The sequence below is a fragment of the Oreochromis aureus genome, linkage group 18 (genome assembly GCF_013358895.1).
Source record: "Oreochromis aureus strain Israel breed Guangdong linkage group 18, ZZ_aureus, whole genome shotgun sequence".
Classification (NCBI taxonomy): Eukaryota; Metazoa; Chordata; class Actinopteri; order Cichliformes; family Cichlidae; genus Oreochromis; species Oreochromis aureus.
In genome coordinates, this window is record NC_052959.1 from 22,400,362 (window position 1) to 22,425,115 (window position 24,754).

The window sequence follows — 24,754 nt, forward strand, 5'->3', positions numbered from 1 at the left end:
TCAGGGACAGAATGGCAGTTTTCACAGATTCCAGAATTTCCAAACCCAAAGAGGGACTGCATTCCCGAGGATCAAACTTCTTCGGTCCTGCCATGAATCTTCTAAGAGAAAACTGAAAGGACCTAATCTGATTGTACGTGCCAGCACGCTCTAGCACATTAAAAAAAATACAAGGTGTTTTTGGCCACACCACACCAAATCTTCACCCAAACATCAGATTTGTATGAAAGCTTGTTTCTGCCTTTGAATTAAAAAAAAAAAAAAGCCAGGCAGAACAAAGTTGACATTTTGAGGTATACCAAATTTGAACTTACCTACTGAACAAGTCAAAATTTTAAGATAAACTCAAATTTCTATTTCAGTGCCACAAACATGCTTCCATTAATTTGTTTACCTGCGCTTTCACCCACTTCCTGACAATTAATTTTAAATACCTGCCTCCCTGTGTGCAGCGCACCAAAACGTGAAGCAAAACATGGCAAGATTTACATCTAAAAACAGCAGCAGTGCTAACATCAGTCCAGAGGAACAGGAGTGAATGACACGTAATTGTAGAAAATGTGCTTATTGAATGATTTTTACTGGCTACCTAGAACTGCTAGTTTTCTCATAAGTGCTAAAAAAAAAACTGATTTGATGAAGGGAGAGTTTGGGTTCACACAAAGATGAAAGAAGAAAAAAAGTTTGTTTTTTCTTTATTTTTAAGTTTGGCTCCTGCTACATCTTTCAATCATTTCAGTCTGTCGATAACGAGTGCGACACAGCAATCTGACTTACATTATAACTCAGGCTGAGAAGTTTGTAAGGCAGCTGAAACATGAAGTGTGTTATGGTGAGAACAGAAAGTAGGCCGTGAACTCCACAAGACGTTCATAAAGTAGAAAACAATCACATACAGTCGTCTTTGGCTTACTCCGTGATAGAAATTTCATTTCAAGTCGACTGTTTTCTTAAACTTGCTTCAAAGTCCTGTCCTGAAAATATTCAGATATTACATAAATATGGCATTAAATAAATTAATCCTAGATTCTTGTATTTACAAATTTACATTTAAAGGTTGAGTACAAAGAGTATGCTTGCTTCATTTCAGCTTTCAGTGCATCTCTATGTTTATGTCGCTAATATCTAGCACTCTTACACTTATCATTGATGATTGTTTAGTACTCATGGGGAGCTTTGGGTGGTCATCATCATGCAATTGTTAAGATCTTTTTTTTTTTTTTCCATTCCCGGGTAAGATAAAACATGCTTTCTTTCTGGAAGCTACACATAAACTACAGTGTGTATTCACTGGACTGTAATGCGTTGATGACTCGGGGTGTAAATGATCACTGTGCACCGCTGATTTGACGCCGATTTGGTTGCAGATGATTCCTCAGTTAGTCTCTGAACAAACCTGATCCCTTCGTTCTCTCCGGGCTGCTGCGGAGAGCTTCAGCTGAGTGTCTTTGAACCCCAAACATACCAGTCAGTTTTCTGTGTCTGATGAGTCAGAGGTGTCTGCGAGTCGGGCCTGCCTCTTGCGTACGTTCCAGTGCAAACACTGAGCCAGACTTTCAAACCAGTCATACACCAGGTCGTGACAACAGATCGACGGCACCGGATAACAGGAGGTCGTGATCTTAATACTGTGGGTAGAAGAACAGATGGAAGAATCATCTTAAAACTGAGGAAAAAAGTATTTGTAGTGAATCTGTTACAGATGTTGACACTTGTGCTTACCAGTCTCCGTGCTGGATCTCCTGCCTCTTCCTGCCATCAAACGACACCCAGGCAGTGTTCCTGGCATCAGGGGACAACGTGATCTGTTTCAGGGAAGGCGAGGACAGACTGTCAGTATTAGAGTTAAAACAACATCAGCCAGCGAGCAGCTCCATTTTACTTTTAAATCATTTTCTAACCAGCACTGACAAACTTACCGATGAGAACAAAGGGCACGTCACTCATTTTGTGAGCATCTGGCCATGAACCAAAGCACCAATGCAAAAACTGCTGTTGTTACCAGATAAAACAAAGTGACTATAATTCAGAGCGGCTGACAGGAACAATTTTATGAAATATATCCAATATTTCTCATTCAAACCCTTGTTAGAGCTGGTATAAGTAAGAGGGTTACTGGAGTTATTCCACAACGGTGGGGTGAACATTTAATTAAGATATTTAAGCCTGTAATAAAGTGATGGACAGACCACCAGCCTCACCGCAAGAAGCTTCCTTGTTCGAACCGCCTGACCTGGTACCCGGAGGATTGTGGGTTTTCTCTAACAGTCCAAAGACTTGCATGCCTCCAGACCCGTGTTAAGAGGTCTGCAGGTGCCAAATTTTTCTGCCTCCAGACCAGTGTTAATGTCACTGACCAATACATTTCATCACAGTTTTCATCAATGGCCTTTTTTTCTGGTAAAAACAATAGCTAAATAAAAACTAATGCACGAGGACAAAAGCAATGATGAAATGTACCGACACTTTCATGAATGAGCTGAAGATACTCTGTTGAGACGAAATCCAATCAGAACTAATTAAGTTGTGTAGAATGGTGGTACACGTTTGGAACAGATCTTCTTGTGCAGTAAGGTTAGACACGCACATTTGTTGTGCCCATAAGACACAGTCTGAGCTGGGTTGGGGGGCGGGCACTAAATGGTACATGGACTGGTTCTTTTATAGCTCTTTTCTACTGTACTTGTTTTATAAACCATGCCTCATTCCCCCATTCATAGAAGCACTTTTTTTCCATCTAAGATTCACACACTCACTCTCTGGTCGGATCAGAGAGCAACTTGGGGTTCATCATCTTGCCCAAAGGTCTATTTTGTAAATCTTGGTGATACCATGTTTCAGAGAGGAGGATTATCTGTAGTACGCTCATTGGCTAGTGACTTGTGACTGACTTGTCATTAGCTTATGTGCGAACAGCTGCACAGTCAGATGCAGAGGTTTTGTTTATTTTAAGCCAAGGTAGCAATGGTGAAAACACTAAAATAGAGGCTTCAAAACGGGACTTCACTAACCAGTGGATGATCTCATGGCAGCTGCATCATTTATACTGTGTGGGCAGATCGTGTTGATGGCTCTATTTGCGTTATTTTGGCTCAAGGTGAACACAGTGAGTGAGTTTGGGCTATTAGTGTGGTGTGAAAGCACACTGTTGTGTGGGGGGAAAAAAAGATGCTGGATTTCTAGCAATATGGATTTCTATAGATTATGTTAGATTCATAATTGTTGTTTGGCAACATTTAAATGTGATTTGTTTTTTTCCTTCCGAGCACAGTCAGCACTGAGAGAACATTTAATATATACAAAACACAATAAAGATGTTCCCAACCTCCTTCTTACCATGAGCTCCACCCCAGCAGGAACCACGATGGGCCTGAAAGAGAGCGAGTGGGGGCAGATGGGAGTGACCATGATGGCGGGGACATTGGGATGGATCATAGAGGCTCCTGCTGCAGCCGCGTACGCCGTGCTGCCTGTAGGTGTGGACACGATCAAACCTGGAGAACAGAGAGAGATGGAGGCAGTTTAACACATTTGCCTTCGACTTTGATTTTATTTGTACACAAACACTTTGTTTCAGCTCTAGTAGAAACAGAATCAGTGCTCTGGAAGAAGCACAGACCCACCGTCTCCCTGCACTGAGGTGATGAGTCGTCCGTCAAGGTACAAGTCCACGTTGGACAGGTAGGAGGAGGGTCCTCGATCCACCACCACCTCATTCAACACCTACACATGTGTAAACACACACACACACACACACACACACACACACACACACACACCATAGATAAGATCAGAAGGCCTAGGGGACTCTGCCATGTTCTTAGAAAGGATATAAATCCTCTCTCTGAATACTGAAGACCCAAAATATGAAACCATAGTGCCATCTTTTGGCCAAATGACAGATACTTAATATGAGCAGTTATCTATAAATGTGTAAAATGAAAAAGCAAATAAATGTCTTTAGCTCAGGATCACTAAAACACAGTTAAAAAATAAAACTGTAGGAATGGTTGTGATTTTACAGATCAACAAAACTGTATGGACTCCATAAGACAGCAGAAAAGATTGTATGAACTTGCCAGTGTGTTATGCTGTTAATATCCACATGGTGGTGCTATTTACAACAAAATTAAATCAGTTTGTCCTTTTAAGTTGGCACTAAAATTTCGGCAAAATATCTGGTTGATTTTTCCACCAAACACTCAAACAAGCAAATCTACTGAAAAGGAAACCTCTGGTTGGAGATGAAGGTCTAATAAACAAACTGGTTGTCATGTGAATTGTACAGAAACTCCACACCCATCGAACAGTAAAACACAGAATAACATATCCATGTGTTCCCTGAAGACAGCATTAAATCTGCTCAGTGTACTCAATAAAACAATAAACTAGTGCATTACAGAGAGAAAGTACAAGCAGACTGACTGCAAACAAATCATGTTCCACACTTCAGTGAGTCTCACAGCCTGCTGCAGCGCCATGCTGTGATGTCTGGCAGATATACTGACGTCAGCTGAGTACAACGCAAACATCCTGCTGGGCGCAAGCAGACATGATGTAATGTGAGGTCAAACTGAAGCTCAGGGTTTAGAACAATCCGTCACTGTCTTTTATCGATGAGCCTAAAAACTCCAGGGGGGTGAGAGGACTAAGGAGAGGGCTGTGCTCAGAGAGAGAGGCTGTGTGTGTGTGTGTGTGTGTGTGTGCATGTCGTGTTTGTTAGTTACACAGTGTGTCAAACCGAGAGCGTCAGGAATCATTAAATATCCATTCAGCACTGACTCCACTGTTGACGCCACAGTATCCTTGGAAACTGGCTCAACAAACATTCATAACATCCGAATTTCTCTCCCGAGCAGGTTTATTATGACTGTTGCCATGGCAACCAAGCTGATGATCCCTCACTGAGCCCTAGACACACACACACACACACAGTCAGGTTCCATCATCTTAATGGCGTGCAGGAGCGTGATCGGGAATTAACAAGGAGGCCAAACTGCAGTCCCATGAGCCCAAATATTTACAGGAACTAAGGAACCAGAGGAACCTAACTGGGAACTAAGAGGTCCCAGCTGCTGAATCTAAAGGACATCAGAGAGATTAATCATATGATAGATTTAAAAAGGACTGCATTTTAGAGACCCACAGGGAAACAGCAACATGGTCGTGGTGCTTCTCTTGGCATCTGAATGATCTCAGGTACAAAAGTTAAATCTAAGGCTTTTAGAGACTTTAAATTTTGATTATTTGAGATTTTAAATCAAATAATCAGGTTGTGACTGGAATGTAGACTTTCAGCTTTAACTTAAAAGGTTTAACAAAAGTACTGTTTAAGAATTGCATTCATTTTCATACATAGTCTCACATTTTCAAAAGTTCTAATTTTGAAATCCTTCAACATACTGTTGTTTTTCTGCAGGCTGATTGGCTGGTAACCCCATCATCATCATCTTCAGGGTTTCCCACAAAAACCTTAGGTGGTTTTTGTGTTTTAAGATTTCTTTTAAGTGTGTGTTCAGTTAGATAAAGTATTTTATCAGCCTTTTATACAGGTAAAACCTGCCTGAAAAGGTTAGTCAAACTATCAAGCGCAGCATTAAAGATGTAGTCACACTGAGTGATAAAAGTGTGTAAACAGCATACTGGAAATACATTTAAGGGCCTTTTACTGGTAATTGTATATTTAAGACATTTTTAGACTCACAGACACCCTGATAAATTCAAAGGAGCCATGACTGTGAAAAAGTAAACTGAAAACTCCGCGCGTCTGTCTCCAAAGTACACAAACAGCTAAGGGACGCAATGAAGCAATCAGCTAATTAACAGATGCTTCTCTCCTGCCCTGACACTCTTTTTTCACACTCTTTGACATCAAACTGTTAGGTCGTTCAATGAAGGTTTGTAACCCTTACTTTCTTCACACCTGAAACCCCAGAAGGGCTGACTGTAAATGGGTAAATGTGACCTGTAGTGTAGGAACTGAGTGCTTCATAAGAACAGAAAATCTCATTCTATCCATTTACTAAATTCCTAAAATTGTTCTTCCAAATCATGAAAAAGTTCCAGCCTGTAATCTACATTTATGTTCATCTTGAGAATTGTCCAACCATTAATCTCATGATCTGATCATCAGAATGGCGTACAATCCACCTCAGCTTCTAAACAAGAACACAAAAGCCAACAAGCTTATTTTTGGGGCATAAACAGTCCAGCAGCTGATATTCTCACTGACCATTTTAACAAACCTGTAGCTGCAGGGTGACCTTGCCAGCATCGGTGTTGGTGTGTCCATGAGGAAGGAGTCCATTGTGCTCCGGCTGTTGCTGTGGCCCTCCGCTGTACGGCTGCTCTCCTGTTCTCTGAAGCATGTCCTTCACCACCTTCACTTTCAGACGACTGCGCAGAGTGATTGCTGCGTTGCCTGAAAGTCCCCCAAAAATTGCCCATCAGATAAAAAGTTTCCAATGAAACTATTATTATCCAGTAAGAGCTGCAGTTTACCTTCAAACACTTTGGCTACTTCAGTCTTGTATGATTCAAACTTGAACGGCGTCAGAAAGCCCAGAGAGCCAAGGTGGAATGCCATGACTGGAGGGACACTTCCCTGCGGAAAAGAGAAGGCACGCCATCATGTAAAAAGATCTTCTCCTTAATTAAAACCAACTCAGAACAATAGAAATGATCCAACCTATACTTTGAAAAGCTCATCAACAGGAAAACTGTAATTAAATATTCAAGTCCAAGCATTTCTTTTTATATTTTAAACAAACATTCATTCAGAAGAGAAGGAATCTGAAGGATTTGTTATGGTTATAATGCAATTACAATGCAAAATGAACATCTGTTATAATATTACACACACGGCAACTTCTAAAACAGTGTGTCTTTGATGTGATTCATTTTGCTATTCTGAGTCTGTAACATGAAGGAGCAACAGTCATAAATTACTCACCAGGGTTAAAAACTCTACATTAAAATAGAAACAGTGGAAAATGTAAAACTCGCTTTTTTTTTTCTTTTGTGTCACTGCTACAAAGGTCTTGGCTAACGTCAATAAGGTTTTCTGACATTTAAAAAATAAAAATAAAAAAAATCACGATACCTGGAAGAGCGAAGAGGCGTAAAGCAAAGTCCCGTCGCCACCCAGACAGATGATGAGATCGATGCAGTCGGATATATCATCGTAACCTGACATCACACAAAGTAAGTGCTTAAAAAAAATACAACAATGTTACTTCAAGCATGAGCCATTAAAAGATTTCCCCCTCATCAGACACTGCCAACATCTTTCATCATATTCACTCAATACTCAGGATCCCTTAGAACATTTTGTTCTATGAATATAAATGTTTAAAAAAAAAAGTTTCACTTTTTGCACTACTTTATAACAGTCACAACACAGATTGTCAGAATATTTCATTAATGGCAGTTTAAGTGTTTTTTATAGAAAAACATTAAAAAATGCTGCATGGGAGCATCCAATAACATGAATGACAAGGAAACAGCCACCATATGTAGTGAGGTACTGGCGCCACCGGGCCCCCTGACCCCCACCAGTAGGCAACGGGTGAAGTGTCTTGCCCAAGGACACAACGACCGAGACTGTTGGAGACTGGGCTCGAACCGGCAACCTTCAGATTACAAGACGAACTGCCAACTCTTGAGCCATGATCGCCCCGAAAAGATGCAAAGCACATATAAACAGAAAAACCCAACACTGATAACACTACTTTGACTGTAGCTAATGTAGTTAATGGAAACAATAATTTAATAAACCCAAGAAAAAACAGATCAGGAAAGAAAATTTAGCAAAGACATATTGTGCTCTTTATCTTGGTTGGAAGGATGACTTTATAAATAAAGATCATTTAGTTATACTATAAAAAGAAGAAGAAATGCAATAGAAATAACACATTGTTATATGTGTTTTTTGTTTTTTTAACACATCTCCGGTACCCTTTTTTTTTTTTTTTTTTAAACAGAAACACAGGAAATAATGAAATATTTATATTTATAATCAGTAATTTAACACTTCATCTTTGGCATTTTTACACTTTTACTGAAGAATAATTCAGTAAACATCAAAAGATTGCACCTTTTACTAAACACAAATATCTGGTCTTCTAATGGTCAATTTTTGTGATGCTTTGGGTCTCACCCTCTCTGAAGGTGCAGAGCTGATTACGGATGGAGCCGAACGCCTCGTCCTTCGACAGCGTGGCGTCATCTGCAACCCTACGCTCCACATACACCATCATCTGCTTCTCCTAACACAAAAATGCACAACAACAGCCAAAACACACACAGACATCTCTTAAGTGTAAGCCTTTCAAAATAACGTTAAACATGTGCCAAACACATGTAGCTAGCTTAGTGATAGCATCTGTATGGAATGCAAATATGTGGATTCACTGTCCAACACCGACCGTCTGGTTTCACAAAGTACAGCTTGTTTTTTAAAAAAAAAAAACATCTGGTCACAAGGTGTTGTAACTGCTTGAAACCAGACTATAACTTACATGTCTGGAGTCTTTCCTGCATTCTTCTTTATGATTATTTGTTGCTCTTAAGGTCTACAAGTGTGTCAGTGTACACTCGGCTCTTTGCCATGTTTCTCAATAGGTACATGGGTGAAGTTTACAACCCATCAACAGACAAAACTGAAGTGAAATCACTTTTAAAGAGACGGCTCAGCCCAAACTCTACTTTCGTTCTGGCCTATTTTTTGTTATTAATTTATGTATGTTGCCCAATTTTGGAGATACTTGTTGTTAAAAAAAAGTCTGTCTTCTCTGAAAGAAAAACAAACAAACACAGTCTGTTGTCTTGGTAAAACACAGACACATGGTAGTGTCCACTGGATATAAAAGATAATTTAATCAGACCAGGCCACCTTCTTTCATTGCTTCACGGTCCAGCTGATGGTCAGCGTGGGCACTCAGAGCAGTCTGTGCTGCTCTGTGTGATCCGTCAGTATTAATTTGTTCTTTAGCAGTTCTTATGTAGGGCTGGACCATGCTGGCAAGCTTTCCCTGACCACAAACATCAGTAAGCTTTGGGTGCCTTTGTCCTTTGTCCACCGGGTCACCTGCAGACCTTTAACTCAAACTGCCACAAAACACCTGTCATTTTGGGGATGCTCTAACCCAGCAACCTAGCATCGAAGCTTTTATCTCGCTGACACATGAACTGTCTGATCACTGCCTGACTAACATACTCTTAACAGCAGACACGGTAATAACATAATCAGTGTCAGTAGTTTTATTGTTGTGGAAAATGGGAGTGCAGTACATTATCGACTGTACGACACTATAAACGCTGGGTCCTGTACCTCTACTAGAAACCTGCAGAGCTCTTTGAAAGGTTCAGCCAGGCTCTCATCTCTGATTTTCCTGATGACGAGCACATTCACTGGAGGTTTGTTCCAGGTGAGCCTCTGACTGGCCGGGTCTTGGATGTGCCTGGGACACGGACACAGAGATAGAGACACGAGTGAATAAACAAACACCTAAAACTACAAACGCTGTCTCTCCGGGACAGGTTATAAAACACACACAAAAAATAAGAAATGATCACATAAAATATATTTAAATGACTTTAATGTAACCTTACCACATTGTACTGATAGTTTAGGTCAGTCTGCTTTTGATCCTGACAGACATCAAATGAAGTAAATCCGACTGATACCATGTCTTCTCAATTAAAAAAACATGATTCAATATTCTCTAGGAGCCGAGTCATTCATTAACCGTGATGACACCTTGAGGTCATGTCTGTACAGGTTGGGGTCAAATTCCAAACACAAGAATATATAAAATGCTCTTTTCCTCGTCCCTTTACCTTTTATCTCCCTTCTTCCTTGTGTGGCGGATAACAGGCATTGTGCAGGTAAATCTGTCTGTATGCGTGTTCACAAATCAAGGCCAAAGAAACTCTTTACGATCAGGTGACGATCACTATCTGTAGCCCACTTTGTAAGCCTTCCCATCTCAGGTAATATCCAATCACAGCCTTCTAAATTTATCTTATCTCATTCAATTACACAAACTCACTGTGTCAATGTCCTAACAAACACAAAGTCCGACTCATTCAGCACCCTCATGCTTACATGACTGAAGTTGGGTTGGGAAGAATGCAGGCTTTGGGTCCGAAGTGAGTGGCTGGATACGGTCCATGTAGAAAGTGGGCTCTTCTGTGAGAAGGAAAGACAGTGGAGTCACGAGAACATCACCTCAAGTCCCAAGCAGCAGAGCTGTGCCAGTGGCACGAAGGACCAGCTGGCAACCTGCAGTGCAAACCTCTTAGGAGAACTTTCCGCTGCGTCGCTTGCTGAACTGCAGGGCTCCAAGTGCTCGTGTTGGCCTGGCAACCTCCGGCGCTCGATCTCCCACAGCAGCTGTTCACGATCGCCCCCCCGTCGCTGTGACCTCTTCCCATCCCGTCGTTTCCTTGGTGACTTGGACGAGTGCTCCCTGTGCTTAGAGGCCCTGGGTGACTCTGACATTTGACCGAGCGGGGCGGAGGGTCGCAACATGGCTCTGTCCGGCACTGCCAGGGGCCTCGATGGAGGACTGGTCTCTGAATTTTCCATCCTGCAATCAAGTAACACATAAATACTGGGTTTGGATGATTTCTTATAAAATCAGTCAAACTTGTGTAAAGTTCACATCTGACAACACAGGAATCAGGTGACTGGTTTTGGTACAATAAGCCATTCAAAGTTTTACCCTCATGCTATGAAAATCTTCCAAGTCACAGGATCTTGGAGCACATTTTAAATTACATTATTTTTTCTGGCATTTTTGAGTCCTCATATTATATCATTAGAAATGTCTAATTTCTACCAACATTTCAATACATGCTCATCTTCTAGTCATGATCTCCTCTAAGTTTAAATACTTTTCCAATATAGTAATTGTCTACCCAATCCCTGTGCACTTCAATTGTAATTCTTAAGCTTTTCATAGCATGAAGGTAAAATTATGCACAGCTTTGTTAAATCTATTAAAGGTTTATATACAAAAAAAATTTGACTGAGGCACTCAGGTGGTAGGCACTCATTGATTTGAGGCACTTATTACTCATTACTGAAATACTTAAGATTTCATGTCCCAGGATTCTGACATGTTGAATAGACCACAGGAAGCTTTGCCTATACCACACTACTTTTTCTTTCAGCTGCTCCCTTTAGAGGTCACCACAGCAGATAATCAGCCTCCATCTCACCCAGTCCCTAGCATCCTCCTCTGTCACATCAGCCCTTTGTATGTCTTCCTTCTGTCCTCAGAATCATCTCTGAGGTCTTCCTCTGTTCAACTCCACATTCAACATCATTTGGCCAGTATATCCACTATCACTCTTCTGCACATGTCCAAACCATCTCAGCCTCACCTCTTTGTCTCTAAACCACTTAACCTAAGCCGTCCCTCTGATGTACTCTTTTTTAATCCTGTCCATCCTGGTCACTCCCAATGAAAATCCTCACACCTTCAGCTCTGCCTCCTGTCTTTTTGTTAGTGCCATCCTCTATCCTATACAGCATCGCCTATACCAGACAGACATTTAAAGGCAAAATAATAATAATAATGATAAATTATAAAAACTCAAGAGTCCCACAATGTGTTTTTAAATGTGCCTGATAAAGTAAACCAGTATATGTATGTATTTAGTGAGCAGCTAATCCTTCAACTTGAGAGGTTGAAACCTCTAAATGATCTTAACAAATCACAAATAAAACATTTTTACTTGACTGATAAATCGTCTCTGCTCAACTGCAGGTTAATGAGAAAGATAGTGACTGTTCATTTCACTCATATGAACTTCTCCATCCTAACGTGTGATATATACGACAAGAAAAGTACTCCAAACATAGCTGTACAACTTTCTGTTTCGCCCTTATTTTCCAGCAGTGGCCTTGGGCCCAGTTCGGTTGAGATAACCGTCCGTTTATAACACACTGCGCTCGTAGAAATTAAACTAGCATACACACACATAGACACACACACAGACACACAAACACCTCAGTACCTGCCGTGACTAACGGCTTTGGAGCCGTTGATCTGTTGACAGCTACCGTTACCTAGCAATGGCTAACCGGCTAACGGGTCCGACCGGCAGTGAAACTGAACAAAGTGAAGCCTTAGTGTGTCAAGAACACGCGAACGCGCTCATGCCGTTACTAATTCACCACGGCTCGGGAATATTTAAACGGTACCGAGGGTGTATTTTAAAAACGGAAGCGCTGCAGTCAAAGAGTACAAACTAGCACGTTACAGAACGGCGCGTGACCGGGGACGTGACGTCACCGTTTGTCAGACAGCGCTACAATCCCTGCTCTCTGCGCGTGCTGAAGGCATAGCGCCACGCCTGCCTCTGCTGGTCAAAGACAGTACTACACCTTCATAATGCACACTAAAAATACACTACTTTATTAGCTACATTTTGATAGTACAAGGTTGGATCCCCTTTTTTCGTTCAGAGCTGCCTGAAGTCTTCGACGTCTCAAAATATTCATTACAGATTTTGGTCCATGTCGACATGACAGCATCACACAGCTCCTGCAGATCTGATGACTTCACATCCATGATGTGAATTTCCTCTTCCACCAAATCCCCACGTGCTCCAGTGGAGACTATGGAAGACATTTAAATACAGTGATCATCACAGGTTTAAGAAACCAGTCTGTGATCCCACGTGGGATAAGTGTGAGTTTGCCTCACATTTCATCCACAGCTACCTTCTGTTGGCTCTCACGGGAATTTTTCTTGGGTATCTGTTGAAGTGTCTTCCCGCTCACGCAAAAATAACTTATTTAGTTTTCTTGGTGTTTACACCAACTAACAAACCAACAATCTCTGTGTCATCAGATGAGCCAGGCCAGCATTCATTAGTATGAGTAAATAAAACTAAAGATTTAACGTTCCCCTGTGGGGCTCCAGTGTCGGTGGTAATGGTGGGCGATACTTATCTTATTTATCACTCTATGATCTATCATTGAAAAAGGACTCAACCCTTATGATGGCTGTGCTGTTCACCTTTTTCTGTGACCACCTTTGCATTGTGAAATGCAGATGGAAAGTCCATTAACAGAGCACATACATATGTTTTTGTTTTGGTTCAGATGATAGTGTATTACATGCACTATGTACTCTTCCTTCTTGTGGGTCCAGTTTTTTCTTGCATGTCATTGAGAACACCATTCTCTCATAATAATCATTTGAAACCCGTGGTTGTGACGTTTTTGAAGCAGGAACTATTGATGATGGCTTCCAGGCTCTGGGAACACACTTCTTCCCTCCACCCTAACAGTTAATCCATCAGGTCTGGCTGCTTTTCTAATATTGATCTTTCTAAAACTTTGAGTGCTGCAATCACTTGCTGGTCAGGGTTAAGCCGTTCCCTAATTCAGATGCGTTGAAGTGTGATCCTTCAAACCTCCCATAGAATTTATTAAATTCTTTCATCCCCACAAAACCTTTAAGTCACTTTTCCCTCTCTTGCCCTATCACTGTGTACACTCCCTGCTCCATCTGTGTTAAGTTATCTTTCACTCTATGTTCTGTCTAGACACCTCATCATCACCCAATGATGACGAGGTGTTTGTTTGTTGGTACAAATCCTCAGAGTAGCATACAGAGCACTGCAGTGGCCCACTGCACTCATGGCTGGCTCATTTTTACATCATGACTCAGAGGTTGCAAGCTTCCACCTTCAAGCCAAAATGATTAATCTATTTATTAGTTAGCCTACTGGCGTCCACCTGCTGGTAGGCTGTTCTTTCCATCTTCCCACCACCACATGCACAGGTGCTGAGTTTTTCACACCTCTCAGGTCCTGCATATTGCCATGCTGCTTGTCCTGACTCTGTGCTGCACTGCGTGCTCGCCATCCTCTTGCGATTAGCTGCTACATACAGATATCTGTGAATTATCATCCATTGAAACTCCAAACTACAGAATAAATTTACACTCAGTCCAGGAGGAATTTTGTTAACCAAGCTCTGTGTATATTTCTCAACACTTGGACCCCCTCCCTGGTTTTTCTGGCTGTCCCCCTCCTGCTACCCGCGGGAATACCCTCATACCTGGATCTGAACGGGGTCTGGCTGCGTTTCCTCAACAGCCTTCTGATTGCGTCTGCCCAGCCTTGCCTTGGCTGCAGTTCCTCCTGACAGCTTCTGTGGTTGGAGATTTAATTTTAGCCTGGCTGCCGAGGACAAAACATGACTGCACAAAGCATTTTACTAGAGAACCTACATTATAAGAAGTAAAAGAAAACATTTTATTTATTAGAATAATGTGGATTTCCCTGTAACAAACTAAAGAGAGGTACTATCTGTTGGCTTAAAACTTTGATCACAATAGCTCAGCTGAATTGATTATCATATCCCAGATCTCCAGAGGACAGATCTTGATGATTTTGGTAACTCCCTGACTTTTATATAGCACCAGTTTGAACTCAAAACCATTGTTGACACTATGCAGGTACAACACCAACAATTATAAAAAGGTAAACATTCTTTAAGATCATCTTTAAGATGTAGTAGTGTAGAAATAATTTAGACAAGCTGCACATTTTTCAGCAGGGTTGAGGTCCAAAAATAGCTGCTGGACACGTATGTCACTCCTGGTGTTCTAAAGCGGCGACAGGTTTATTTTAGCACTGATAACTGGAAATAACTGTTTTCTGTATGACTCTATCAGTCTGTCACATCATAGTGGAAGAATTCTGGCCCACTCCTCTTTACAAAGTTGCTTCACTTCATTAAGAATCACAGGCAGTCATTTATGCACAGCTCCGTTAAGATCTCTCCACAACATTTCAATCAGATTGAGGTCTAGACTTTGACTGGACCACTTACATTTTTCAGCAGTTCTGCTGTAGATTTGTCGCTGTTTCGTTGTCCTGTCCCAGTTTGACCCGAGCTTTAGCTGTCAGACAGATGACCTCACATTTGACTTTAGAATACAGAGGATTTCATGGTCGACTCAATGACTGTGGCTGTAAAACAAGGTGTACTCATCACTCCTCCACCACCGTGCTTGACAGTTGGTATGAGGGGTTTGTGCTGATGTGCTGTGTTTAGGTTTTGGCAAGCATCTCCACTTTGGTCTCATCTGCCCAAATGAAATTTGTTCAGATGAAGCCATGCTGCCATGTTCTTTTTAGACAGAAGAGGCTTTCTCCAGGCAGCCCTTTCTAACAAGCCATACTTTTTCAGTCCTTTTCTAAATATACTGTCATGAACTTTAATATTTAACATGTGAAATGAGGCCTGTAGAGTCTAACATATAGCTCTTGGGTGATTTGCAGTTTCTCTGAACATTGCACAATCTGACCTTGGGGTGAATTTGCTGAGATGTCCACATATGAATGATGGACTTGTCTGGCCTTATAACCCTTCCACAGCAGCAACAATGTCTTTTTTCCTTGGCACTGAGCTAACACACTGACCTGCTTTTACAGAAGAGCTCAGAGTTACTGCTGATCAGTTAATCAAGTGATGGACGTGATCTGATTATCAGCACCTTACTGTTATGTGTAAGGATGTACAGGACCGTAAATGTTGGTGAGCTCTATACTTAAAGGCAGTCTAGAAAAAAGACATGACGGATTTTGACACTACAGAACTTTACTTGAATTTGATCCAAGTTCATTGTCTATACAGGGTTTTATTTACAAGATCTGAAATCAGGAAAGGGCAAAAACAGAAAAAAAAACAAACAAACACTAGATACAACTGAGGTATTAGCTAAAAGCATTTACAGGTATGTAATCTTTCTAGTAAATATCTATGATGATAAACAGAGATGCAGTGTCTTCTGCTTAAAAAACATCTTTTTTATATATATATCACAACATGAGGTAGGAGAACAGTGTCTCAATTCATGCAAGAACAAAAGTCTCATCACACTGTAGTATTGGCAACATAGTATGCAATGGTCATACACAGACACTGTGTTTTATGTTTCAGAACAGCATCAAGGGGGAAAAAAAGGTTTGTCTTTTTTCCATTTATAACAGGATGTGTATCAACGAAATCAGGGTATTCTTTTTAGTGACCGGCCATCAGTGTGATCAGCTCTACTTAAAAGACTAATTACTGCCTGAAGAAAAGAAAAGAGAAAACAAAGAAATCACACGCCCAACTACAAATCAAACCACCTTCAAACACTTCAAAGGTCAACTTGTAGCCATTTACAAGTTCTCGTCACATAGGCGAATGGTTATGCAAATCTTGCATTCAAATCTGTTCATGTGGTAAATAAAACACAGCTCCCGCCACTTTTTTTTTTTTTTTTTTTTAAGTCAGTTGGGCAAAGTTCACACCTGTAAAAACTCTGTACAAACTAGATCCAAGTTCTCATAACACAGCAAAATGCAAAAAGGCCCAGCACGCTCGTTATTATTTAGTCTTTGTTTTTTAAAAATCATTGTGATGTAGTTTTAAAAAGCTAAACAGCGCCCCCATGTGTATAAAATGCAAACTACTCAGAAAGTACAGACTTCCCTTAGATATCTGCTCGTGTGTTGAATTAATATATATATTTATATATATTTATTAATATATATATATATATTGATATATTTTTCAGCTGAAGAGGTAATTAAGTGAATAAAAACTAATACTGATTATATTCTAAGTGAGAAATGACGAGGATAATATATGATCTTAAATCAGGACACAATCGCACATCCAGAGCTACATGAGCAAGTTTCTCCCGTTTCCCTTTTCAAAGCTGCTGTGCTTCAGTCAGACATTGGAGGCCTGCCCAGACACACACATACACTTTCCAAACAAATTAGGCTACAGGTTACACTCTTCATGATCTGACTCTGACTTTATATTCAGCTAGCCGCTGATCCACTCGTGATATAAAACTTGCACACGTTCAATATCCATGCATATGAGCCATCTCAATAGTCTGTGTGTTATGTGCAGGGAAATCTTTTTCTCTTTTTTTTTTGTTCTTTTTTTGTACATTAAACAGACTGATAGTGGCCCACAGATACAAAAAGTAAAGGGGCAGTAAACCATGCAAAGAAAAGAAAAGTTTTCATTTTATCCAAAAAGCATTTTCAATTTTGCTCAGAGGAGAAGGAAGGGAGGAAAAAAGCTTACATTACACAGTAAACAGTCCATTATGATGAAATCCACAAAAAAGTATTTCCATCAGTTCATAAAGAAGGGAGGGGGAGTGTGTAACAAAGCAATATTTTCCTATTTTTTGCCGTTGTCCTGCATCGCATCTCAGTAAACCACGCGTTCCACTCCCCCACATCCACACAAAGTCAAGTTCTCACATTAGTTTTCATGAAGAAAGCAAAAAAGAAAAAGAAACAAACATTGGGGCTGACTGAAGCCTCGGTTCTGATCCAAATATTATAACCTTTTAAGATTATTTATTTATAAGAACAGTTAATATATTAATGACTACTGTATTTACAAAGTGAATATAAATCTTTTAGTTAATACGTTAAATATTTTCTTTCATAATTTCAATAAAGGTTTAAATGGAACAACAGTAGAGTGTACATTTGTGGCATGGGGGTTGATTTTTACTGGTTTGTGCACCTGCACCTGCTTTTCTGACTGTCAACAAACCACAACTGCCCGCTTCTTCAGCTCTGTCATCGTAAAGGGAAGCTGTGTGAGAAAACAGGATGGAGCACAGTGGAATGTCTATCAATTTGCATTAATGGCAGATGCATTAAGAAAGAAAAAAAAAAAGCTCAGGGTTTAATCGAGGCAAACCACCCCCCCCCCCCACACACACACACGCACACGCACACACACGCACACACACGCACACACACGCACACAAGCTCGCGCGCTTAACCGGGATCTTCTTAGTGGCAATAAAAAGCGCCTTTGCCTGGCAACTGACACAAAAGTTCTCTCTTCCTCTGGCTGGATGTCTGTAAGCTCTCCTGGGCTCTGACAAAAAAAAAAAACAAAGCAAAAACAAAAAAAACGCCACACACCCCCAGCTGATCTGGCGCAGGAGGCGGATGGACGGGCTGTGTGAGTGAGTGACTGTGGGAGAGGGGGCAGAGAGGGAGGCGCTGGCTGGGAGATCCTGTACAGTCTAGCTCAGGGGTGGACAGAGGGCCTCAGACAACAGCAGCTGCCCCCGATTCTGACGGCACACAAAAAAGAAGAAGAAAAAAAGCCTCCCTCGGTACCGCCGGCAAACGGGCCACCCAGCCTGCCGCAGGGGTGAGGTGGGAGGTGGGAGGTGGGGGGGGGAGTGCGCCAGTCCTCTGGGCCCTCAATCCTTCCCGCTCTCTCTCCCTGCCTGCCCGGTCCTGTTTGTTCAGTCAGGCAGAATAACGGAAAGCAGGACCCAAACCACCCTGGACTAACTGCATTCACCTGCGACCCACTTCTCACATGCAAGCAGGGTGGGGATACAACTGTCTGCTAACAATAAAGAAGCCTGAAAGCAGAGGGGCAGACTACAGCTTTGATCATCTGCTGGGAACTCCGGGGCCATTGTTCTGCCTGAATGCCTGCACTGCACCGACGCGGTCGAGTGTGTGCAGGCACGTAAGGATGTTGCATGAACTATAGTAACACGGCGCGGCTCCCACACGTGAGGGCTCTGCCTTTCTTCTTTCAGCTCGGCACAGCCCCCGTGTCCAGACGCATTCCTTTCCCAGAGGGATCTGAAGGGGGGGTGGGGCCCGCAAAGAGTGCACAACACTGTTAGTGAGCTTCTTCAAGCCGAGGCTGAAAACAGCAGTGTTTCCTGTCTAGCCTGAAGATAGACAGGCTAGAGGTGAAAAAATAAAAACATAATAATACACAGTGTTAAGGAGTTTCCGAGCAGAGGACAATGATGGAAGGTGTGGGCTCTTCAGAGGAGATGCGGGGCAGCTGGCGGTTCATCTAGCAGACTGTTTGGTCTACAACAGGAGAGCCCAGGTGGCCCAGCAGAGAGAGGAGAAAACCAGTCTGTCGCTAGGAGCAGCTGTAGTGCAGGAAACACTACTCCCTAGCTAGCTACCTTATAGAGATCACACCCCAAACCCCCAAAACACTCATTTCAAGTTCAGCATCACTATTGGCATATTTTCATGAGGTCCATTTTTTTTTTTTTTTTCTTTTTTTTGTACAGTAAAGGTCTTTGTCCCCCATAAAGACTCAATGTTTTCGCATGTTACACAATGTAATAAAATGTCCGTGCAGTTTCCTGCGGTCGCTGGTACTTGGGCTTTACATACAGAAAGACAGAGTAGGGGCATGGGTCAGGTGGCGCCATGTGTCCAGGAGCACTGGCCGCTGTGCCAGGTAGTAGCGTGATGTGACGTCCACAAGGAGCAGCGAATCTGTATCCGAAATCTCAAAGTTATTATTAGCTCCAGAAACCAGTAAGCAGGAAGGTAGGGTCGGAGAATATGGATTGGAGAACAGGGAGGGTCGGGGTGGGTTATAGTGAAAGATTGAGTTGGTCTTCAGTGGACCAGTCTCCAGTCTGTGAAGCAGCTATTTGTTCAGTAAAAACTATAAATTAAACCCAACATACATGCCCAAAAACCTTTAAATACTGTTTAAAGAGAGGAAAGTGAAAATTAAAAAAAACAAACAAAAAAAAAAAAACACTTTTTTTTTTCCTTTTTTAAGTGATCATTGAATTACAAAAACAAAAGTCAGTCCTACACTAAACAAAAGGGGAGCGTAATGCACAACTTCAAATCAGCCTGAGGAGATGTGACGCTCCTTTCAGCTTTGGGCTGATCTGTTTGTGTCTGTACACTTGGCGGGTGATGAGGAAAGGAATGAGGGGAGGCGCCCGGAGGGGCGGCAGTTACTTTTGGCCAGCCGCTGGGGCCTCTGAGCAGGGTGGGGAGTGGGCGTTAGGGGGTCCGGTGGAGGGAGTAGGAGGAGGAGAGGGGCTGCCTCCCATCGTGCCAGACTGGGCCATCTGCTGCTTCAGCTGGGCGATCGTGCGCTCCAGCTTCTCACGCGCCTCCCGCTCCATGCGCAGCTCCTCCTGCAGCTCATGTCGGTCGGCCTCCGCCCGCTCCAGCCTCTGACGCAGGTCGGACAACTGAAAGGAGACACGGAGACAAGAGGCCACATTAGTCTTACACATTTCCACATCTAATAGTAATCTGTCAACAGTCTTCATTTCAGATTTTTCTTAGCAGGCCCGCAACTGTTCATTCCTCTGCAGACTACTTTGGTCGTAAATATTTAAAGAAATGTTCCCAACAAATAATTAACTAAAGCCCAAGATGACATCATCAAATTGCTGTGGCTTGTTCCGGCAACAGGCCAAAAAGCAGTAAAATCCCCATAATCAGGCAGGTGTTAACCATCAAAAACAAACCAACAGAGACCCTGCATTTAGACACATAGCTGGCTCAGAGGCTTTTACAACACACACTGCAAAGTGGTGCAGACAGAATAACTACTGGTGTGTTTTGAGAGCTCTTCAACCATCAGTCAAAGTAACCATTTATTGTATTTTTTTTCCTTTTAGCAGTAAACAAAGGAATGTGCACCAAACCTTAAAAAAACAACAACAAAAAAACCCCATGTTGAACTCTCAGAGCCACACAGAAATACGCACACCCGTTCTCTTAACAGAGGGACAGCTTGATGCCAGAGGCAGGAGGGGGAAGAGCTCAGGCCGATGTAACAGAGATTAAGATTAGGTCTACTGAAACCCAAACAGGCGTCTGAGTATGTGCTCCGCACAGAGACTCACACAGAATCACAGTAAATTCTTTCTATTTGACTGGTACGTTTAATAAGAGCAGCTCCAAATAGTTTTACCTAAAAACCTGATTTACTCATGACTCTAGTAATTACAGATCCAAAGATAAATGTTTGTACATCCATGCCGATGAAAATGAAAAGAGAACTAATTGTAAATGCTTAGCGAGCTCAACTTTAATATTAATATGCAGAGTGCTGTGCTAAAGTGTGCTTTGTTTGAGTCCCACTGGAGCTTTGCAATTTTAATGTCTTTAAGATAAAAACGCCATATGTTAAGTGATGCAAGCCAGTGAACACACTTTATGTCACGGAGATTCACTCTGATGCAAAAGTCTGTGCATGCATGTGTTCCCCTGTAAGCCCGTACCTGTGCTGTGTAGTGGGCCTCTTGCTGGCGCTGTGCCCCTGGCTCACAGGCGCAGGCCTGCTGTCGGAGCTGCTCCAGACGGGTTTCTAGCTCCAGCTGCTCCTGGCGGGCCTGGCTGAGCTGCCGTGCCTGCTCGCTGTGCACCGCCTCCAGCTCGCTGCGCAGCTCATGCTGCTCGGCACTCAGCTCCCGTAGCCTCGCCGCTTCGCCACCACGCAAAGTCTCCAGCTCCTGGAAGCACAAAGAAAAAGTCACATTTCAGTGACTCCTGCAAATGGTAAATGGACCGATTCTTATATATAGTCTTTCTAATATTCACACTCTGATGAAATTTGGGGGTCCAGGAACTTGCAAGGATACTTTAACATGCAGGCTAGAGCAGCCAGCAACCTTCCGACTACTACCTGCTCTACACTGCAAAAACTCAAAATCTTACCAAGAGTATTTGTCTTATTTCTAGTCAAACTTATCTCATTACACTTAAAATAAGACAGAATCAGCTAAAGGGCAACATTTCAGTAAGCTAAAGGAACTTGTTTCAAGACAGTAAATCTTAAAACTAGAAAAAAAACTAGACAATTTTCACTTGTTTCATTGGCAGATTTTTTTACTTAATACAAGATATTTTAGCTTGAAATAAGTGAAAAAATCTGCCAATGAAACAAGTGAGCCAACAAGTTAGCCCTTTAGCTGATTCTGTCTTATTTTAAGTGTAATGAGATAATTTTGACTAGAAATAAGACATATACTCTTGGTAAGATTTTGAGTTTTTGCAGTGTACCGCCACATTACAGAAGCTCCACAAGGAGGCCGTTTGCTTCAGTTTGCTTACATTTTATTTCATTTTGTCACCGATACTCTCTAATGGTGGCACCTCATTTTAGATTACAAATGCAATTTTCTCCAAATCCCATTAGTGGAGAACATAATTCAACTGTAGATACAAATGTCACCATAATCTAGGTCAACTCCGTTTCCATGCATCCAAACTGAAATGAAATCCAGTGGTTTAATAATACGCTAAACGAGTGAAACACTGATTTATATGAACTGTTCTGCTGACTTGTGTTAAAAACTAGTGGAACAATCTGATACCGACACGTTCCACGTAATGGGAGGGAGTAATCGAGGGGGTTGGTGGAAGGTGAAGATCACCTCCACATCCACATCAAGGACACTTCTAATAGGCGGAAACAGTTATCGCCTCGCTGATCTCGGCCTCGTTTATCTTTCCGACCACCGACTCACCATTTCCAGCTGCAGCTGCTTGTGCAGGGTGGAGTTGAGCTTCTCCTGCTGCCTGCTGTACATCTGCATGATCTCCACAACAATCCTGTCTTTGTCATCCTCCAACCCCCCCACCGCTGCCACAGCGCCGCTCGTGGCAGAGCTCAAGTCCTTAGCCGCTACGTCCGTTACCGATGACAACAGCGACGCAGGAGGAGGACGGGGAGGAGGAGGGGTGTGGGCGGTGATGTGGGTGGCTTTCTTGTAGCCTGGGCTGCTCATCTCCATGGAAACTGCCTGGGTTTGGCATTCCCTCTCGGTGGCCGAGTCAGCAGCAGCACATTGGGATTTGGCCTCCCCGGCGCCAGCAGCAACAGCAGGCGACGCGTGAAGATCTGAGGAAGGAGGGAGATGAAGAAGATGAAGGAAGAAGTTAAAAAAAAGAAGAAGAAAAAGAAGAAGAAGAAGAAGTATGGTGGGTGAAAGACAGGAAGTGCGAGCCGTGCTAATGCACACTGCCACCCACGCTTAGTAACACCCTCGCACAACCTCATAAACGCCTGCACTTCTTCCTCAGCACCGGCGCACTCACATAGCGCACAAGTATGGCTCGGCAACAGCCGACGAACCAAACACTCGCCCACAAATTTTCTGTGTGTTTGCCCTCAGACGCATGCAGAATAGAGAGGAATAAAGGGCCATGTGTGGGAGCCGCACTGCTCTGCGTGGGCTCCTCCACTGTTCAAACCCTGGCTTGTTCCCTCGCTGCGGCCTGTGAGGAGGAGCATCATGGGAAACAGTGGGTAGGGAGGTAATCTCTGGCAGTATCGTAATTTAATTTGATTCCAATCGCTTAAAAGAGAAGGAGAGGACTAGTTTCAGCTCTAGTTCAGTTCCAGCTGACCTGGTTTTAATGTGGGTGACTGGCTAATAAAGAGGTTAGAGTTATTTAAGCACCTCTCTGACAGCTTCCTGTGAGAAAACTATGACATGAAAATGTAATTTGAAGTATAACTTGTTTCATAATAACTAAAATTGGTATGTATGTGAGAGCTGGAGAGACATGGGAAAAAAAGAATCAGGTGTTGGGCATCTATGGATGTTTAGTGCCCAATGTCTCTTTAGCCACTATGTAGGCTAATAAGAAATAGACCTTGGAGGAAAATGTGCTATTAAGTGGTAAAGTCATCAGTATGAATTAAAAAACAAAAAGCATCAAGAAGCTATAAAGCTAAACAGTGACGCTTAATGTGTTTTCAAATGTGATGTGTGAGTTTCAGAATTTCCACAGCACCAGTGCTTAACGATTCTCTAACTTACATTTTTGATTCTGTGGAGTTAGAAATTCATTTTTTTGAATCTCCCTCAGGCTTGGTGAAAGAAACAAAGACTTGCTGTACTTCCAAATTCGTTTGCACATCATTTATCCACTGAGGTCAAGGTTGTTCATTTGTGGAGTTCTTACAAAACAAAGCTGTGTTTTTAAGGTGGAATTTTTTAAAAAGCAGCCTTTCTCCAGCCTCTCTGCAGTAATCTTACTATCCCATAAGCCACGAAGACACTTAACACAAAGGCACAGACTATAGATAGAGTTGTTTTCTTTGTCCAGCAAGACTTGCGGAAAGTGCCCCAGTGTGTTGCTCTGCTGGTCTCAGATTCACTCACAAAATACAAGATAGAGCATGTATCCAGCTGGCACAGTGACACACAAAAAAACAAGTGCACAGATGTAGGTTAGGTATGGCAGTGTGTTTGAACCATAAGCTCACAGACAGACAGAAATGATGATGAAGAAGAAGGTGAAGAACAAGAAGAAGATAATGATGAAGAAGGAGAAATGGTGAATGGTGACAAAGACATGAGGAGAACAGAGGGTAATGATCATGCAGCATGTGCGTGACAGGAAACGGGATGCTCTGTACACAGCATGTTGGACCCGGAGAGGACAATCATTTACTGACTCAAACTGGCTAGTGCATGTGTGTGCCTCCACACACACCCAGATCCATGCTCTGAAGCGCACAAATAACAGGCGTGAGTCATTTGGTGGTAGATCAAAAGGAAATAAACAGAGGAGAGAGAGAGACAACCACAAAAGGAAGAGTGAACGGCACAGATATAACAGGGAGAGGAAGGCATTAAACGAGGGGAGAAAATGTTTAAAAAAGAAAAAGATGAAGGGGTAGAAGGCTTGAGATGAAAGAGGCAGAAGAAGGAAGTGCAGGAGCAAACGGAGAACCCGCTCAGAGAGCAGGATGTGGAGACAGCTGCCGGGAAGAGAAAGAGGGAGGAGAGACGGACTGGTCGGAGAAGAAAAAGAGGAAAATGCCTGAGAGGAATGAAAGAGCGAGGGAGGGCGACAGCTTGGCAGTCAGACGTGGTGAAATAATGGCATACAGAGAGCATTCCTGTGATTCATCCTCTCTCTCTCT

The 24,754-nt window shown here is 42.4% G+C and overlaps 2 protein-coding genes across 7 annotated transcripts in view; both read right to left on the minus strand.

Annotated features, from left to right (window-relative positions):
- Window positions 1-678: 678 nt before the first annotated feature.
- nadkb (NAD kinase b) lies at window positions 679-14,895 on the minus strand. Of its 3 annotated transcripts, XM_039602695.1 has the most exons (13): window positions 14,861-14,895; window positions 14,084-14,176; window positions 10,299-10,592; window positions 10,109-10,192; window positions 9,332-9,461; window positions 8,159-8,267; window positions 7,103-7,188; window positions 6,502-6,604; window positions 6,246-6,421; window positions 3,624-3,723; window positions 3,337-3,494; window positions 1,723-1,805; window positions 1,469-1,628 (listed from the first exon to the last, which is right to left on the minus strand). In XM_039602695.1, the coding sequence occupies exons 3-13, from the start codon at window positions 10,589-10,591 to the stop codon at window positions 1,469-1,471; spliced, it is 1,482 nt and encodes a 493-aa protein (XP_039458629.1). In that variant the 5' UTR covers window position 10,592; window positions 14,084-14,176; window positions 14,861-14,895. The 3 variants fall into 3 exon arrangements, with proteins under 3 accessions (XP_039458627.1, XP_039458629.1, XP_039458628.1); XM_039602693.1 differs by lacking the exons at window positions 14,084-14,176; window positions 14,861-14,895 and adding an exon at window positions 12,028-12,309 and having other exon boundaries at window positions 679-1,628; XM_039602694.1 differs by lacking the exons at window positions 14,084-14,176; window positions 14,861-14,895 and adding an exon at window positions 11,392-11,567.
- A 716-nt stretch (window positions 14,896-15,611) lies between these two features.
- skila (SKI-like proto-oncogene a) overlaps window positions 15,612-24,754 on the minus strand; it is a 36,048-nt gene continuing 26,905 nt past the window's right edge. For all 4 annotated transcript variants that reach the window (XM_039602183.1, XM_039602181.1, XM_039602182.1 and 1 more), the window contains 3 exons: window positions 22,344-22,717; window positions 21,096-21,326; window positions 15,612-20,054 (listed from right to left, as the gene is read on the minus strand). In XM_039602183.1, the coding sequence (XP_039458117.1) occupies window positions 19,812-20,054; window positions 21,096-21,326; window positions 22,344-22,717 (848 nt within the window). In that variant the 3' untranslated portion in view covers window positions 15,612-19,811. The remainder of the gene's footprint in view (window positions 20,055-21,095; window positions 21,327-22,343; window positions 22,718-24,754) is intronic.

Bases quoted from the DNA above. Each gene is read 5' to 3' on its own strand.
- nadkb (XM_039602693.1), bottom strand. From the start codon at position 10,591: ATGGAAAATTCAGAGACCAGTCCTCCATCGAGGCCCCTGGCAGTGCCG. The intron at 10,193-10,298 runs GTTTGCACTGCA...TCCTTCTCACAG, and splicing joins GCGGAAAGTTCTCCTAAGAG to AAGAGCCCACTTTCTACATG. The intron at 9,462-10,108 runs GTAAGCATGAGG...TCCGTGTCCCAG, and splicing joins CCCAACCCAACTTCAGTCAT to GCACATCCAAGACCCGGCCA.